This window comes from Amblyomma maculatum, chromosome 9, assembly GCF_055883805.1.
Source record: "Amblyomma maculatum isolate TAMU_Amacu chromosome 9, ASM5588380v1, whole genome shotgun sequence".
Lineage (NCBI taxonomy): Eukaryota > Metazoa > Arthropoda > Arachnida > Ixodida > Ixodidae > Amblyomma > Amblyomma maculatum.
Window position 1 is genome coordinate 18,576,490 of NC_139352.1, and position 19,175 is coordinate 18,595,664.

General features: G+C 45.3%; 1 protein-coding gene across 1 annotated transcript; it reads left to right on the forward strand.

Annotated features, from left to right (window-relative positions):
* Window positions 1-1,388: 1,388 nt before the first annotated feature.
* Window positions 1,389-17,436, forward strand: LOC146178491 (uncharacterized). The gene is made up of 5 exons (XM_084579983.1): window positions 1,389-1,546; window positions 4,152-4,355; window positions 8,935-9,109; window positions 13,021-13,247; window positions 17,037-17,436. Exons 1-5 carry the CDS (start codon window positions 1,389-1,391, stop codon window positions 17,434-17,436), a joined length of 1,164 nt encoding a protein of 387 aa, XP_084436109.1.
* Window positions 17,437-19,175: the final 1,739 nt, after the last annotated feature.

The following is a 19,175-nucleotide window of genomic DNA, read 5'->3' on the forward strand; positions in this document are numbered from 1 at the left end:
GATGAACATAAAAGCAAGGAAAAAGCCGTTTAGGGTAAGAAACAATGGCAAAATGGAAGAAGGAGGCGCAATTGTAGAGGTGAACATTAAAACCAGCTGAAACAATCAAATGAAACAATGACGGGATGGAAGTAACAAGGAACAGCTGTAAAGGTGAGCATAAAACCATTAAAACCAGGTAAAGGAATCATGTAACGCAATGGCGGAAAGTAAATAACAAGGAACAGTTGTAAAGGTGAACATAAAACCATCAAAACCAGGTAAAATAATTATGTGAAACAATGTCGGGATGAAAAAAAAACGAGAACAATTGTAAACGTGAACATAAAACTATGTAACGAACTGCATTTTCAAACCTGAAGAATAGTTTACAACCAAGCTTGGGACATGGAAGGTACCGTCTTTGCCAAAAGTAACCAGGCTGCAGGGTTTGCTCCTTAGCTCTGTAGTGCAGCGTTTATGGGAAATCTCAAATTTTTAATCACTTTTACAGGAAGAAAACCACTCACCCTTATCTGTGGAGGCCATTTTGTGCAGTTTGTAATAGATTAAGGGATTTAAACACGCCTAAGAAGCAAAGCCTGCAGCCTGGTTACTTTTGGCAAAGACGGTACCTCAAAATTTACAAGTGGCCTTCCAAAAACTCAATTTCATTCCAGGAAAGCAAAATAGATAGAGTGCTGACACATCTCTCACCAGTTTTTAAAGTGTGAAAAGCTTGAACAACCTCCCTTTCTGCCTTATCTCCTGATTTAAACAAAAACGTGGATTTGCGCCAAATTGCTGTGCAAGGTACTTTGTGCTTTCCCTTGCCCTTGCATTCACAGCTATTTCAATGGGGCACTAGATGTCCTCCAGTGTTATTCTTTATTGCAAAGTCATGTTCACGGGCCCGTTCGTTAAAACACCTACCAATCTGCCCGATGTAAAATCTGCCGCATTTAGGTATATGCCAGGTGAACTTAACGAACAGCGATAGCGTACTGCTACTTGATAATGATTATGAATGAGATAACTGGGGCACCAGTTAGGGTATTAATCATTATGTAAGCAGCAAACTACACATAGGTGAACAAGGCTTCGCACGGGGCACCGATGACAGGAGCCATGAACTCTAAGTAGCCTCCAAATTTTTTCTACATTTGAGTTATTAAATATCAAATAATTATTCTTCCTTCACGTCTATCACGCTGACTGCATACAATACCTCATTTATAACTGGCAATGATTGTGGTCAATATTTTTGTTTTGTTTTTTGAACCATCAGCCTAATTCCTCGGTTAGAATGAGAGAATGTGCCATCATTTGCGTGGGCAGCTGTCGTGCGCTTGGCAAGAACAGGAAAATTCAGCCACTTCCTCTGCGATTCGCAGCCACCGGACCATCAAATGTGGAAGGAAGAAAATGAAGTCATCGGGTATTTGGCTGTTGTCCTACGGCAAGTCATGCAGCGGGAGAACGGTGCGGCGGTCAAGGGCGAACGCCCCCTCAATCCCGTTTCACTGGTGAAAGTCTGGAAGCATTTAAAACTTGAACCTTCAGACAGGTACGTCCGTTTCTGTGTTTCGCTATTGGGCTGATGCCATCAAAACGTTCCCCACCTAGCATGCGCCATAACTGTCCGCACGCAGGACCACTACAGCCCTGTTCAGATTTTGCGGTGGCCGCTATTATGAGCATGAAGTGTTACCGAGATAGTGGCATGGTTTCAGTCTTGCTATGCCAGAGTGTTGCACGCGTGTAATGGTAAAAAAGGTGCTATCTCATTTTTAGGCTTGCGATTAAAACGTCTTGTTTAGGCAAAGCTTAACACATCATGCGTTGCCGTCTTGCAGCTTTCGCCGGGTTTTGTTTCTGCAAGCTGCAACTCACCGACTTTCGCTAATGAATCATCACTTGAAAAAATGCACCTGGCGATTTCGTGTCCATGCAGATAACGTGCTGTCAACGATGTCAGCCAGCTAGAAATGTTTTCATTCACTTTTATTTAATTTATTTGTACATACTGCAGCTCCATCTGGAGCTATAGCAGGAGTGGGGTGGAGGTGTGCATATTTTAAGAAATGACAAAATGAAAAGAAAAATCATACAGTACAATATCGATAAACAATTGAGCAAACAATCAAACAAACGCAGAAACAAACTAATAATTGAATTCAGGTTATAAAAACAGTGATTAACAGTGGCTGATTGCCCTAACAAATTCAAGCAATGGGAGGGAACGATGTGATCCAGGTATTCTGTTCCATGCCTTCGATTCTTTCAGAAAAAACTGCCTCATTTATAGCTTCTTTGAGGCGCTGTGACATTTCTTCGCGGTACAGATACCTCCATTCTGAAAGGGAACAAAACTTCAGCATTCAGCCAATGGCCACTTCAAGCTTTTGTATGGCAAACAAACTTCTCTCCGCGTTCTGAGCATTTTTTTTTTCTGGCTTATAATAGGCGAAAGCAATTTCCAGCTTTATAAGGAAATAACTAAAACAGTCTAGATTTTCCAGAAGCTACATAGTTGACCAATTTTATAATGGAAAGACCTCTCTGTACCTGGCACAATTTCTGGGCTACATACGGATTAGTAAAATGCTTGAAAAATGTGTAGCTTCACATCGAGTGCTATAACGTGTGATTAAGCGTAGAGCAGGAGAGAAAAGGGCATTGCCGAGCAGGACAACAACAACGCTGTTTATTACCGGCAGTAAGCCTTACAGCGTATCATATAAAGTGCATGTCACGTGTGCAATCAGCCGAGGCATACGTTCACCATATCAAGCGGTGGTCTGTGTTTCTTTTTAAATGTTGCCAAAACGCGCTTCGGGCATCACCTCATCACGGAGCAATGCGAAAGGGAAACTGCGCTGTTGGCAGGACTTGGAAGCGAGTCACAGACCTAGGCTTTTCGCACCTTTAAACCCAACGATATAGCGAAGCAAATTTAGAATCTTTGGCTTCTTTATGTAGGTATTTTCCTGTTAATACCACAGAATGTTAAATTCAAAGCACGAAGATAAAAAGATGGCGATATGCGTTCAGCTCGCTTCTGTCTGATGGACAAAATAAAAATGCTAAAGCCCATCTTCCGTCCTATGCAACACACGTTCATCTCGCGGCTCTGCAGATCGCACATGACACATACGAAAAGCATCTATTAGTTAAAACTGGTTGGAGAACACCAGGAGGCTTACTAGGATGCTTTACTGCGAGCAATATTGGCGAAAATTGGAGGAATTCCTTTCAGAACTTAAAGTCAGCGGCGCCATTGCACGCTCAGTGTGATATTTAGTTCGGTGATGCAATGAGAAACAACTAAATTAATGGCAATAACTCTTCGTTATTCACCCAAGTGAAGCAAAAAAGGTAAGGAGAAAACTGTAACTAATATTCAGAAACTTCACCCTCATCCGGGAATTAATCTCCGGCTCTCTCCCGTCGAAACTTTCGCTCTACCAACTATTTTAACAAGTACCGCTAGCACGTCTCCCTGCCTCGGTGACTCAGTGGCTGAGTGGTTACGGCGCTTAACTACTGAACCCAATTACGCGGGATCACATCCCGGCGGCGGCGGCCGCTTTTCGATGGGGCCGCAAAACAAGGCGCTTGTCTACTGCGCAATATCCGTATACATTAAAGAATCCCAGGTGGTAGAAAAACTTTAGAGCTGTCCACTACGGTGTCATTTGTAGCCTGAGTCACTTTGTGCTGTTAGACCCCACAAACCAAACCACTATAACATATGGCAGGGCGGGCCCAAATCCAACATCAAGTCGAACTGAAAACGATGTTAACTTGATATATTTAGTGATAACCCTCAAGGTGGACTATTTATCAGCCCTACCATGACTAATTAGTGCATATTTCTGATATCTACTGAACTTTGCGGGTTCCCATTAAAGTAGCTGAAGGAACCACACTTGCAGAAAGATCCTCATGTGGCGCACATATTTTCACATCGCCCCTCGTCTCTATTCTCTTCCATCTTCCATCTTTTTCCACCCCCTTGTTTGTGGAAGCGGGGAATGTTGCCCACCTCGCCTCATCTCCCTACCTACCGATACGGCTCTTAAAATCTCTCTGTTCCGTGCCTAGAATCGCTCACAACAAAGTTTGCTTCAGGAGCATGCTTGATGTCGAGCCCCATTTCCTTTCCGCAGGGAGATCTTCGCGGAACTGCTTTTCGCAATCATTCTTGTCTTGAGCGAGATTGTGGTCTTGCTGGCGCTGTTCTCGCCCAGACTGCGAGGCTTGTCTGAGGAGCCCCCGCAGGAACGAGACAACCGTCCGAAAAGTTTCTACGATGCTGACGGCTGGACAGCGTACAATAACGACGTGGTACCGGACATCGTGCACATTCTCAGGTAAGCACGCCTGCAGAGCTTAGCAAGAAAATATTTCTTCCGCATTAGATTGAACGCAGCTGTGCGACGGCAAATAAGTAACCCATCTCTGAGCTCATATTTTTCATATCTCGTTCGGTTAGTTTGGTCTCCTTGAGCTTCCTTAAGGAAGTAGTAAAGAAAGTGCCTTTGTTGTCCCAGATTCATTCTGGTCTGGAGCCTTAGAGCCTAAAGCACAGACTTCTTCCAGAATTGGCAGCAATCGTTCTGAGTGACAACGAAGGCGCACACTTCCATGCAAACCTAAAAAAAGAAAAAGAAAGACTCAGTAGTGTGAAGCGGTCGCAGCAGCAGGTAGTTAAGCGGGCGTCGTGACGCTCAGGTCAACTCAAACTTGGACTTTACTATAATTTCCGAGGTGAAAACATTCTAGAGGGCACTTAGCACCACTGACGTGCAATGAGGCGAAAGCCATTATTGATGCAAAGTGCACCACTAAAGTGCGATGAGGTGAAAGCCATTATTGGTGCAAAGTGCCCTCTGGAATGTTTTCTTCTCGGCGATCCTAGAAAGCCCAAGTAGCGCGGTGATCGTAGCCCTCCACTACGGCACCTTTATATCCCTATCTTCTATCACTCCCACCTTCCTCCCTTCCTGTAACGGCGTGATACATGTGTCCGCGGAGAATTGTGACAGATACAGCGCCTTTTATATCCGATAAATCAATTTCACCGAGGCTGATGCTGCAGTACTAACGCCTCCTAGGCATCTGGTTCTGCTTTGCTGCGTGATGCGACGTTGTTTTCACGTTAAAAGATTATAGAGCACTCAAGTTCCCGTTTTAAAAATAAGACTGAGAGCGTGGCTCCCGTCTGTATATGCCTCTTCCGGGAGAACCTGCTCGCGAACATGCACTTTGTCAGTCGCGTAATCACAAACCCACAAATTCTTCCTCTGTTGTCCCGTGAAATACAGATTACAATAATGCCGTAAGATGCCACATTATATGAAAGACCACTCGATACAGATATAAAACATCGCTTAATTAATTCCTATACGAACATGAATGCTGGCCTATTGGTAGAGCGTGCAACACGACATCCGTGTGTGCCAGGTTCGATTCCTATATGTCACCTTCCATCTCATAGGAGCTATCCGAGTTGGCAGCTCCTGCCAATGGCCATGCAGTGTGGTCTCGTCATTTCCCACCAGAGTGTCCACACTGTGGAGAAATAGCTACGGCTTTTCACATGGTGTGGGCATGCCAATTAAACTCCTTTATCGATAAACTTCCTAATCCCAATTTGGAACAGCGGAGGCCATTCTGCACAGCGAGGACCCCGACCAACAACGAAGACTGGTTCGCACGGCCCACTGTGCGGCGCAGGCCACTGGGCTGCCGAAATAGGCGGGCCACCCTCAACTCCGAGAATTCCCATGCACTCAATAAAGTTTACAATCAATCAATCAATCAATCGTGATTTCACACAGCGCGCCGGCCAATCAGTGCCTCTGGCACGTCGAATTCCAACACAACCTGCGAAAGGCATGCTCGTAACTTTTAGCTCGCTACGCTGACCATGCCGACTCCATTCTTTCGCAGAATGCGACACTTAACACTCTCGCGTTAAACGCTACCGTACGTTCATGCTTCTTGTGTTAGAAGCCCCGCCGGGGTGGTGCAGTGGTAAGACGCCTGACTACTGTGCTGGAGTACCCGGGCTCGAACCCGACCTCGGCGGCTGCGTTTCGATGGAGGCTAAACGAAGAGGCTTCCGTGTGCTGTGCGATGTCAGCGCACGTTAAAGATCCCCAGGTGGTCGAAATTACTCCGTAGCCCTCCACTACGGCTCCTCTTTCTCTCTTTCCACTTTCACTCCCACCTCTCTCCCTTCCCCCGCGGCGTGGTTGAGGTGTCCACAGAAAACAAGTGAGACAGTTACCGTGTCTTTCACTTCCTCTAAATCAATCAATCTTGTTTTAGAAATTCGAGTGACAGATGGGGCAGTGTCAAATTGTCTTGCCGGTCAATGTGATTGATAGTCTCGAAAGGGACAGTGGAATGACGTTTGTGTTTACGTCGCTAATAATAAAAAATAATAATAATTGGTTCACAGGAGAGGAAAGCAGTATCTGTCACACTTGTTCTGTGGACACCTGAAACGCGCCGTAAGGGAAGGGAGGAAGGTGAGAGAGAAAGGGGTGAGAAAGTGGAAGTCTCCGGAGTACTTTCGACCACCTGGGGATCTTAAACGTGCACTGACATCGTACAGCACACGAATACAGTTCACTAGAATATTCTAGTTCACTGTAACACGGACGCCACTTCGTTTCGCCTCCATCGAAACGCCCCTCTCATTTTCGCCACTTACAGGGTACAGTGAACTTCTTTTGCTAAGTGTTTTAACATGGACTTAGACGTAGTAACCAGTCGTGATGTGTGGACGGTTGGTTTGTTTTGTGGGGTTTAACGTCCCAAAGCGAGTGTGGACAGCTGGGTCGGGCGCAGGGCAGAGGCCACGCTCATCCATCAATACAACCGGTTTCCCAGCTTCACAGGTGCGGCAATGAAGACCAGTGAGAACGAGACGGAGAAGGGCAGCTGGCAGATTACTTCATGACCTCGCCAAGCGTGTCATGCCAATCTGCCACAAAAATGGCGTACATGCAAAAACGTGAAGAAAATGAATGACAAGTGCGGTTGCAGCACATATAAGTTTTTCGAGGCCAGCTTCTCCGAAGGTTGCTTTATACAACGGCAACAAATTTCTTTCTACTAATGGAAGAAACAGCCGTAGTTCTTCCTTCGAACAGGTATGAAGATGGATGGTCAAGAATGCACATGCAAATGAATCAGGATATCTTGACCGAATATTCGCTCTCCACCCCTGTCCGGATAGGAAGCATCTGGTCTTGGTAACCTTTTAATCCGGGCTCTGTTAGGAATGACTAGAAGTGATATTGTAGCTTCAATAGCAGGGTGGCGGTACTTACGGCGTTACAAGATGTAACGTAGAGGCAATCTGTTCCTTTTTTCTTCTGTGTTCGTGATGACGTCCTTTTTAAAGGCTCACTTCTCTTATCACCCTCTGCCGAACAGTTTGTGTTTGTTTAGTATTCAAAGTATTCAAAATCTTAGGCTTCGTGCCCAACATATACTACTTCCCTTTTACAGCTATACCTATATAAGTGTTGCTATATCTGATCATGTCACGTCGTTGTCGGCATCGTCCGCAGATGCCGCCCATCAAATCCCGAAATTCATATGCCAAACATCGCACACATCTAGCAGGTACCTCTTCCATCCACTGACTGCTTATCTTCCCCTGGCTATTTTACCATTATTTAAATCGAGACCTAGCGCTTTTCTAGGGAGTACGGGTTATGAATGCGTGACTGTACCTGCATGGCACACCGTAACGCACGATCACGAGTGTGACGTTAGAGTGACGTACTTCTACCTATCAACCCTACTTTCAAACCCCTACCCGTATTTACTAAACGCTGTTCCTGGCCTTAGAATTTGCAGTAAACCTAGCTTCCGGTACCCTCTCTTTCTGGCCTTTTTCACTTCCTGCCAAGCCGGAGTCCAGCCCTAAACAGACCGTTCAGATATCGTGAGGTTACGTGCTATCTTCACAAACTATCCGAGCCCGTCACTGCAATGAGTTCAATGAGTCAACCAAACTCTCAACGAAAGAAAACATTCACTGCTACCTACTCTTAGCAAGCGGCATAAAAGTAAAGAGATCCTACAGACATTGAGATGTGGGTTTCGCCTGCCGCTCCTCGACGCCTGTTCTGCCTTATACAGGATTGCAGTTGAGTGAGGGAACTCAGTGATGGCAGAATGGAGACGACTTGGTTCGTTAACATTTTTTTACAACGTAAAAAGTAAGGTGTGTTTCGAATGCATTAGTTGCCGAGTTTTATAGGTCTTACTTAATTTAAAAATAATTTACGGTGGGTCAGACAAGATGCAGTGTCTTGGCAACTTCACTTTCCGCGGCATCTCATGCCTGCGCACTCGCAGAAACGCCCATCCTTTGGGTTCTAACTTAGGAGCGAGGCATAGATCGTCGAGATGACGTAGACCACAACATCAGCATGTGCTGTTCCCAGGTCGGCCGATGATTTATGTGCATAGTCCCCACATGTGCGTCATAAGATGTGATACGGGAAGCCAGAATAAAATGGAAGAACGTACCCGGAAACTGCTTATTTGGTCGAACCACTGTGCTACAAAGAATGATCTATGTGTCTGCCCGTCTGCCATGCCAGGGCTAACACGTGACGAATAATTGAAAATCGGACCCTTTCTCCTCGATCGTTGGACTTGTTGGATCATTGGATCAAAAACGGGGGGGGGGGGGGGGGGGGGGGGGGGGGGTGTTAATCAGGTGTGGAATTTATTTTTTTGTTTTGTTTTGTTTTTTCATTTTAAGAGCACGCACTCTCGTTTCGCTCACCTTAAAGACTCAATAAAGGGTAATCAAAAGGCGCGGTCACAACATTAAACAGAAGTGCGAGAAAAAGCTCCAAATATTCATGTTTGATGGAACTGATAAATATGGCCCTGTTCAATTGATTGTTGACGCAGGTACAATGACAGCCATCTGACCTTCATGGACGTGGTCTTCCTCCGCTCCATGTACCTGAACCACCGACCACGCATCATCATGGTACACTGTAGCCCCTGTGGGTTCAGTGGACCTTTCGTCAGCTGGACTGAAGGCATCAACTTCACCTTCGTGCCGCTCGAGTTCCCAGAAATGGTCAGTGAATTCAAAGTTTGATTCCTTGTCGTTCTCCTCGTGATGGCTGCAGGAGGAGGAGGAAGAGGAGGAGGAGGAAAAAAATTATAATTAAAAAAAATGTAAACACTCTTGGGATTTACGTTATCGGTCCCGTTTCTACTCTCCTTCGGTGCGAGTGCGAAAGGATTTGCGTTGCCTCAAATTTGTCAGTACTTACATAACTACATCACAGCTACGGACAGATTCCTTTGCTAATTGCATTCCAAATTTACAAAACTCCAGATTTTTGCTTCATATTTTTTCATTCAATAACTTTTGTGATCTTAAATCTTTTGTTTTTGGTTAGTTGTCAATTATTTTATTACACTAATTCAGTTTGTGTAGGACATTTGGCAGTCCCCACTGAACCCTGGCCAATCCCCCTTCGTGGGTATGTGCCAAATATCAAGGAAGAAGAAGAAGAAGAAACACTCCCAGGAGTACCTCTTAGTCCAGGAGCCCTCTGGCTGTTCCTTCTAGCTTAGCCCGCTCGACCAGCCGCAACTGATCTGCAGGTTGCGTGGCTAGAAGGGCAGCCTCCCAGGAGGAGGGGGTGGGGTGTTTGACGGGAGGAAGTTAGCACCCAAAAAACCTCGACGATTCGGTGAGAAAGGGAAACAAGGAAGCGGCCTTGATAAGTGTTGATTATGACAAATTTATAAATTACCTACAAGAACAAACTAATGTTACCATTGCGGAGTCACACAGACCGTCTACAGCCGTGGCAAAAACGAATAATCACATCAACGATAAAGAAGAAACCTCACACAAAGAATACATATTATCTAGATAACTGCATAAACCGACAAGGAAGAAAGCTTGCCGGCTGAGCATGGAGTCACCAGTTGCAATCGGCTAGACAGGACTGCTACTTGTCACGATCTTACCGGTGCTGTTTAAAAGCAGAATGAAACCTCAAGGCGGTGACTTCGTTAAGGATCCCGTTCACCAAAAAAACCGGGTAGATGTCGTTGTGGCCGTTGCATCGAGAAAATCCCGATTGGTCGAGGGGTTCATGACGTCAAAAAATTGCGATTGCATAAATATTCAGATAAATTATGCTTATATGGTCACAACAGGAATGAAACGCAGTTCTGGTATGAGAAAATGTAAACTAATTGCGCTGAATAAAAAATTGGGCTAATTAGTTGTCAATTAAACCAACGACCGTTTGGTGGCGAATCAGATGCGCTGCCTCTAAACGATATCCAGTCACGTTCTTTCGACTTGGAGGAAGAAACAGCTTTTGCGCCTGATGATATTAAGAAAATTAAGATAAAAAAGGGATGTCCGTGTCTGAGAGGGGATCTTAAGAGGATCCCTGCCCGCTGAAGGGACTTAATACGCTATCTTGCCGCAGCCCTAAGCCGAACTTAAGTGTCCCTCGAGTCTTTTGCGGTGTTATTTGGTCGGTTGGTTGAGAGGTTAGTGATGTCAAGCAGGCTAATAATTTGCTAAAACATACGATAAATTGAGATTTGAAGGTGGCAATATTTCTCAGTGTTATGTAATGCCATTACGATATAACAGGGATGTACACTAACAGCACTGGGAAAACACTTAGGTTATATAATGGGAATCGAACGTGCGATTTTTTGCTCGGGATTCAGACATACATTTAGGCCGTCCAGGCAGGTTAGCTTCACTTGTATTACTGAAGTGCTTGTGTGTATTGTTGCGAGAAAACAAAGTAGAACAGTGCCCATGTCTGCAAAATGATATCTAAACAGGGCTTGAAACCGCCGAAGGGAACTAATAACGCTACCTCATTACACTTTTAATTAGGAGCCTAAGTGCCCTCCAATTATTCGAGCTTCTTGGAAGCCTTCACTTCGGTTGAAACTTTTCAGGTTCATTGCTTGTAAAAAAAAAACACCTATTGGCATATTGCAACGATGGGATTTCAATTGCCCGTACTCGCTTAAAGGTCTTCATCATCAGCCTGAATCCCAGTTCACGATTATTTACACAAAAAACCTGTTATAGTAGTCCAGGATTCGAGGACAATTCGTCTGGCCAGACATGGTAGTATGGTTAAAAGAATTACAGTTACTTGGTTAGCGAATGTAATTCTTTTTACCATATATAAACCGGTTATATATAGCTTTCGTTTAGTGGTTGAGCTCTGCAATTTACCGTGGAATGTATGCCGTAGATTCTGAGACCTTTCACCAAGTGAGATATGTGAAATCCCTACACGTGTCAGCTGCCGGGCAGTTAAGCAACGGATGCTATAGCTGCAGCAACTGCGGGGAGAGGTGGAAGGGAGGCAAGGTTTGCACACACTGCAGCTGCTGGGTCCAAAAAAGCATGGAGAAAGGTTCGCACTGCAGATGCAGCGGCAGTGTAGACAAGAAAATCTCGAACTTATAATGTGCTCGTAAAGCTCACCTCATCGCTGATTGGTTCCGGCGCAGAAAAGGGAAAGGAGAGTAGGCGAGCCTGCGTTGCAAAAGAATTGAATAGCAGCGGCACGCGTTGTTCTTAGCGTTGCCGGGAGTCAATGAAAGATAGTGTGCAAACCACTGAGGAGTGAAGGAGCGAACTTGTCCACTCGGATTTTAAACCCAGTCAGTTTTCTCTCATTAATGCAACAAGTCATTGAGCTTATCTCCACTCATTCTTTTCCTTTTGCCATAAAGAAACGCGGCCGTAGGGTGCAAGACTGTCAGCTGTGTTTTCATTCCTCATATTAAGTGTTATAGAACTTTCACCTGAAGACTGACGTCTTTAAACTGAGGGAAGCCCTAGCACGAATTAGCAGATACTATGTGTGCTGTTTTCTTATCTTCAGCTTGAAATACAGAGGGGAAGTTCGATGGCTGATCATTCAGTGTCTCGGCGTTCCGCACCTTATAGCTCTAAACTGTCATTTTGATGGACGCGACTTCAAGAAACGTTCAAAGGGCAATTGCTCCTCTGTTCATTACACGTGGTCCTCCTGAAGGCACCATGGTAATTCATTTATTCTAATCAGCGGTTGAAGTGAAATGCCCTGTATATTTCCTTTAAAAATGCAGCCTTACGTAAACGTGGTGCCTCAGTATTCTCTAGCAGGGACACGTATTAACCTTGTCCATTAAGAACCAAAGTAATAAAATATTATGCTTCGAAACAAAGGAACAAACAGAAAAATGTAACGATGCTCAATACACGCCGAAGTGCCACTCCCGTCCAAGCATGCGCGGCAGTAGTCTACACACCCTTAACCGCAGCTGCAGGTATATAGTATAGTCCGCCACTTTCACAACTTTCGGTATGTTGTGGGGCACCCTGGCAATAGTGTACCTTTTGTATCAGCAGAGCGCGCATAATCAGGAAAAAAGATGGAAATAGGACACAGTGCTGGCCTATTTCTAATTGTGTGCGCGCTGCTTATACAAAGGATCGCAATTAAGTAGCCCGGAATATCGGGTTATTCAATAGTATGCCTGCCCGACTGCTAATCGGGTTCTTGTGAGGTCCTGTTGATGTACTTCTGTTTCCTGCTGCCAATACCTCTGCATTTTCTAAGCCTTACACCACGTATAAGGCGGACATCTTAATAGGCAGCATTTCTTCATAGCCGTAGCTATACGCTGACTTCATATGGAGTCGGCATTTCTGTCGCCCGTCTTTGCTCAAAAGAGTGGCGCTCACCCACAGGCCAAGGTAAGTCTTATCCATTCTAGTGAGCTGAGAAGGAGAGACCTACAAAATATCCGTGCTTCTGCAGATATAATCGAGGAATTTGTTGTCAAAGCATGGACGTGCAATATAAACACTGAAATGAGCAATTGACGGTGGGGCTGTTCTGCTGCTACCCTTTCTATCACTTCATAGCTTTCTTCCAGGATACAAATATTTGACTTGACTTTTTTACCCTGTGCAATCCTTTTGTCGCAATGCAGGTGAGACAGCACTCGACCGTTGTTGCCAGACTTCACATCCTGAAGCGCTACGGGGGTATTTATTTAAGTCGGGACCTGTTCGTGGTGAGGCCTCTTCGGCGCTTTCTGCACTACGAGGCTACGCTCGCCTGTTCGAAGGGGGAATTCAATGGCACCAGTCTTATGATCTTACACAAGAACTCACGATTCCTCAAGCTGTACATAGACTTATACGACGATTCAGAAGAGTGAGTATGATCTTCGCCTGCATGCAGCATCCCTTTGTTACATGCGACTTCAACTCTTTAGCCCTATACATTCATAATAGGCAGCTTTAGAAGATGATCGCAGCAAATAGAGGGGCTCTAGCCACAACCTTTGCCCTTTCTGTTCTAACCTTATAGGCATGCCATTATGCCTCCGAATATTCCTCCATCCGCCTAACCATAAGGTCACCTTATTCTAAAGCTAGCCAATAGAAACAAAAACATACCACCGTCTTCCTTTTCGCTAAGTATGAGAGATATCCATATCATATCATCTCCATGATCATGGAATAATAGTTAGCCTTGAAATTGGATGAATATATATAAGAATGTCACGCTGCTTTCCCAATTATCGTAGTTTATTTTACCATTTATCGACATTTTCGGGCGGATTTTCAGTTTTACCTTGATCAAGGACGGTCCACCGTCCGAAACCATCGATAAAACGTAACATACACTAAGATATTCGGGAAAGTTATGCTATGTTAGATGTTTTACATCCGACAGCATGGTTCTTTAGCCAAGTCCTATCTCCATTGCGGAAGCACTCGTACAGCCATCACAGCCAAGCAACGTCTTGCTTTTGCTTAACTCCTGATCAGCCCACCAGATCGTTAACGTCAAAGTCCACGTGTTCAGGTTCGGGTAACTGAAACAGTCCTTTCACACGGCATAATCAGTCTAATCCTGTTAAACCCAAGATATAGCCTATAAAATTCACCTGACGCTTGTATACCTGCTTGTAGTGCTTTCGGACTAAAAAAATCCGGCAGAGCAGAGCGGATTCGAACCCAGAAATTTCTCGTGGGAAACTTGTACTTTCGCTGCAGCCAGTGCTCCCGCTCGCATAGTGAAACACTCTCTTTATCGCTGTCCATTCCACGCCCCTGTCTCCACCAACTTACATCTGTGCGCGAAAGCTTAACGCGTCCTACTCGGTTTAAGGCCGTCCCAGTTAGATGTTACCAAGTTCCTAAGAGAGCTGCATAACCCAATGAAAGCAGATTAAGCCTTTGGGGACTCGTGTATCCTATTTTTTTCTTTATTGCCGGTCAACAATGTACATACAGGCATAAAAATCCCTAGCCTACCTTGAACTTTAGTGATGTAATAAAGCTTTTTAAATTTGATCACTCTCTCGATCACATCCATCCACTGAGGCTGCTCAGGCTGACTACATCTCTGAGAAATGTTGCACTTTCAATGAAGTTGTCCCTGGCCTATCGCACATTTTCCTCTGCGTGCCTAAATGCCATCCGCATTTGCACCACAGCATTTGGTCGCGTATTCTAGTTCGCAGTCTTTTTCCTTCAAAGTTAATTAGCAAAAGCTAATTAGCAATCTTTTCAATTAATGGCTTGATGAACAGAGTGTATGTCAAAGAGTTGTATAAACAATCAAAGCTGGCTTCAGTGCTTCGACCTACGTAGGAATAAAGAAGCTCTGTTCAGGCGCCTTAAGAATTCTCATCTCGCCATGTATCATGCGCGAGTTGAACACCAAAACCCCACCTGGAATAGTCGAGAAAAAAAAATAGATGGTCTGCCTCGATGCGCGCGCATCGAAGCACCCTAGGTCTCTTAGATGTCTCTTAAAGAGGAGAAGGGCGAAAGCTTACCCTTGCTCTCCTATCATTTGCCTCTCATCGTTTGCCTCTTATCCGCGTTCGTTGCAGTTTTAATTGGCTTAGAGGAAAGGTGCTGCATCTGTCCCACTTTCTCCGACAAGTGTGCGTTTGTACGGTACACCATCGCTCCTTCGTGTGGCGTTCCTTGGCGCGAGTTCGTCTGGCATTGCAGATGGCAGGAGCGCTAGACAAGAATTAATCCCGTGGAATCTCACGAAATATGATAGATCTCGCGCACAGATCACGGGCATAACACTCGCGTAATCAATTTCGTTCCATGAGCCTAAAAAGGCGTTCGCCTTAAAAAGCGCATTTTGTTTTCTGAGACACGGCTTGGATCCCTGCAGCAGCACAACCGTTAGATGCTCGTTTTTTTTTTTTTTTTTTTTTTTTTTTTTTTTTTTTTTTTTATTGCGCGTTGTTCCCATGGCCGGTGAGGACTCCCCTGATGGGGCTGGGACAGGTGCCTTCTTCCTTTTCTTTCTTCTCTATTTTCTCTTCTGTCCGCACGAGGCCTATAAATCAATCAGTCAGGCAGCGGAGGTGGCTCAGCTACAGAGCCAGTAGCAGGCCCGTGCATTTTCTTTTCCTTCTTCCTACAGCCACAACAACAAACATGGCCGGTGAAAAAAAATTTACGTGGACAGCATCTCAATTGGTGCACATACTTTTTCCAAGATGAACATCAACATCAATACACCAAGAAAGAAATAAAATGTTACCTGATTACAATTTACTACTTCATTACCATCGGAAGCCCAAAAATATCCCAGACCAATCCACGAGACTCTAGAGACCCGGAGGCTGGATTCTGTCGATTAGGACATTCCATATTTATTCGTTGGTTGAATTCAGTTACAGTGCACTGTAATTCAGCTGGGTCGTAAAGCGGAGATGGTGGCCATATTATGCAGCATTAACAAGTCTCTTTGACGGCACGATGGAATCACGCTGTTTTACCGAAGGTTACCATTTTAAGGCGAGAGCATTTTTAGGCTCAGGGTGATGTTCGTATCTGTTCGCCTTTCAGAGTTCGCCTCATGAAATTATAAAGACCTATGTCCCCACCGGATTTCAAACCACTATTCCTATGATTTATACCAGTCGATCCATCCGCTACTCCCTGCCGGGCTCGTGAGAAACCGATCGTATTACTTCTCGTCTAGAGTGAGGATAATATAAGCGATTAAAATGATAGTGACAATGATAATGATGATATTAGCGATGTTATAATTACACTGAATTTAGTGATAACAATAATGATGATAATAGCAATAGCACTGACGCTGCATTTAGTTGTTAATGATGATAGTAGTGCAAGTGATGATGATGATGGTGATAGTAGTAGTAGAAGTAGTGATGAAAATGACGGTACAGTTAGCGGAAACAGTCCGGTATAGCGTCCTTGGCCATTTTTACTCTATTAAGCAACTTAAGCGCAGCCTGTTAATTCCTTTGTGCTTTAGTTGAACGCTTTGCATTAGCCCACAAAAAGCTAAGAACCAATAACCAACTGGAGATCATGGGCATGCACGCGTATGTGCATACCTCCATCGTGCTATTAAAACCACACCCGCTCGACTCCCCTCCCCTTTGAAGGCCTTTTTGCGATGCCAAAATGTAGGTAACATGGACAACCGGACGAGCTTGCAGGAAATTTTCCGGTAGAACACGAACCAGCAACGAAATGCTCGTATGATTTTTCGAGCCTCACGGTTGGTTGGTTGTACAACTTTTAATTCCATCGGAAACGGGGAGTCGTGCGCCCGCGGATTAGAGGCTGGCAGGTAGCCCTTGGCATGTTGCGGCCTCTTCCGCCAGATGGATGGTGCGGTGCTGGATCGCAGGGTCCGCGCTTCGCAGCAGGGTATCTCAGGCTTCTCTACTTGTAATATTTTGCCCTATCCCTGGAGACTGTGGGTACTCCCAAATTATGTGGTCGAGGGTCCCTCTCGCCCCACAGGGTTTGCAGAGAACGGCTTCAAGTGGCCGACGTCACCGTGCATTTTTCTTTCTTGAGATGAGGTCACTAACACTTACTCGGTAAAATTTCCTGTGCCCCCCCCCCCCCCACCTCCCTTCCTCTCGCTGTGCGGCGAGCACTCCGAAAGCGTCTTCACCATAACTTTGTGGACCTCATGCAGGTCGAACGAGTGCTACTGCAAGGATGAACCCCCTGTGGAACACCCCGTTCTTCCTCTTGTTCTCGAGCGGCAGCACCTCGTCCACTGCATGCGCTACGGCCTGCAAGGTGGCCTTGGCATGCTGGGTACCTACGATCCCCTAGCGTACCCTACATGGCGTAACGCCTACGCTGTACACACGCATATTCTGCAGCAGCCTGGTTCACCGAACGTCTCTTTGAAGGAAAAAGACATTGGTGAAACCAAAATAAGGAAACTCGACAGTGCGTTGGGGCAGATGGCACGATCCGTGCTGTTTGGTACCTCGGACATCGTGGGCACAGACGTACCTGTGATGAGCATCTTCGAGTTGGCCGACCGGAAAGAGGGCGGCGGATATATTGAGAGGATGACATCCTAGACGGTCAAGCCTTTCTACGGCACGTAAATACCCGAAAAGGGAAAAGATTTTAATTACGCCTTCTCCGATTTTCACTCAAGATCAGACATCGCGTATTACCGCACCATGCAGCGTCATCGGTTGCCGTATCGTTTGATGTTGCATCCTGTTCATTTTGTGGGCTTGCACACACCTTGCTTGAATAAAACAAAAAAAGAAAGAAAACACTGCCTACTTATTTGCTTGTTTACCACAGCTATTCGCATAGTCTTGTTCACAGAGGTTACGTGCAACGTTAAACCGAATACATTGTCGCGTTTGCTTCTTTTTGCTAGCGTGTTCGACGCATCTGTTCTGTCGCCGCGAAGTCTGCAGGTTTGTACGCGTCGGCCTCCTCTTTTAAAGCGAAAGCCTTTAACGGCTCATACTGTCGGTCATAATTCTGACACACACTTTCGCCACACCATAGCTAATGTGACGCCGCATCAGGTTAGGTGGCAATATCAAAATTTGTAGTCAAAGTGCGAAACTCCTCGGGATACCAAATGTAAATCATCCTGATGACGTCATCAGAAAACTAAAATTACTGTCTGCACCAGGAATCGAATCTCCATCTCTCGGATCACAAGCCGAGCGCTTTAACCAACTACGCCACACCCGGGAGAGTGAAAAGCTCATTATAATTCTCATTGTCTACCATGAGGATTACAGTAGCGATGACAATTCGCTGCAATCAGTGATAATGACAATGGGGACAGTAACGATGAAAATGACGCCGTATTTTGTTGATAATGATAAGAGAGTAAACGTCATCCATCGTGTGCAGCAGCAAAGCTTCGGCTTTCGCATTTCGGCAATGTAAAAGATTCTACAGTGCTCTCTAAAGTTTTATAATCCCCATGTCGAGACGAAATTAATCTTGCGTCTGCTCGATTACCTCCACCTCATTCAACCACATTTCTTTATGTAGATGTATTTTGTTTTAGGAGACCATGGCAATGCATGGCACCAAGCGGCACCAAGCGGGCGGCAGAAAATACGATGACGACGCGGCGTTTACGTGGGTAACGTGGCCTCAGCTAGCACCATTGTATTTTGATCATTCCGGTCTGAAAACTTCGCTTTGAATAGTGACTGGTTTTAGTATCCTCATTTCTGGTCTCGATTGTTTTCGTTTTTTTCTCTCTCTTATTACTTCTATCCCACGTGGTGGTGCAGTGATTAAGATGCGCGACTACTGCGCCGGAGTACCCGGGTTCGATCACGACCGCCGGCGGCTGCGTTTCCATCGAGGCGAAACAGAGAGGCGTTCGTGTAGCTCTGCGATGTCAGTGCAAGTAAAAAATCCACAATTGGTCTAAATTAACTCCGCAGCCCTCCACCATGGCTCCGCAGCCCTCCACCACACGTGCACCGCGGCGTAGGGCCCATTCTCTTCAAGGGCCCATTAAGCAAATCGTGCTTTTCGGGGTGCACCGATATACTTGAGGGAATATTGAGCGTGCTAACCCAGTACCGTTAATAGATAGTTTATTGCAAAGTGCGGTAACATTTCAGAAAAAAAAAATGGAAAAGAATGCTGCTACATGTGTCGATAACCAGGACGAAATGTTTCATAGACGAGGACAGGTTATTCCGCTTAGGGGCAACTTAACTTTGGATGATCGTCCCATTCCTGAAGTAGTCACTCTCCGAATTTTGGGACTTATCCAAAACAGCAGTATAAACAGCCTCATCATAAGAAATTCAAGCAGGTTACA

Coding starts and splice junctions, on each gene's coding strand:
- LOC146178491 (XM_084579983.1), top strand. CDS start 1,389: ATGTGGAAGGAAGAAAATGAAGTCATCGGGTATTTGGCTGTTGTCCTA. Junction 4,356..8,934: donor GACATCGTGCACATTCTCAG/GTAAGCACGCCT, acceptor TTGTTGACGCAG/GTACAATGACAGCCATCTGA. Junction 9,110..13,020: donor CGCTCGAGTTCCCAGAAATG/GTCAGTGAATTC, acceptor GTCGCAATGCAG/GTGAGACAGCACTCGACCGT.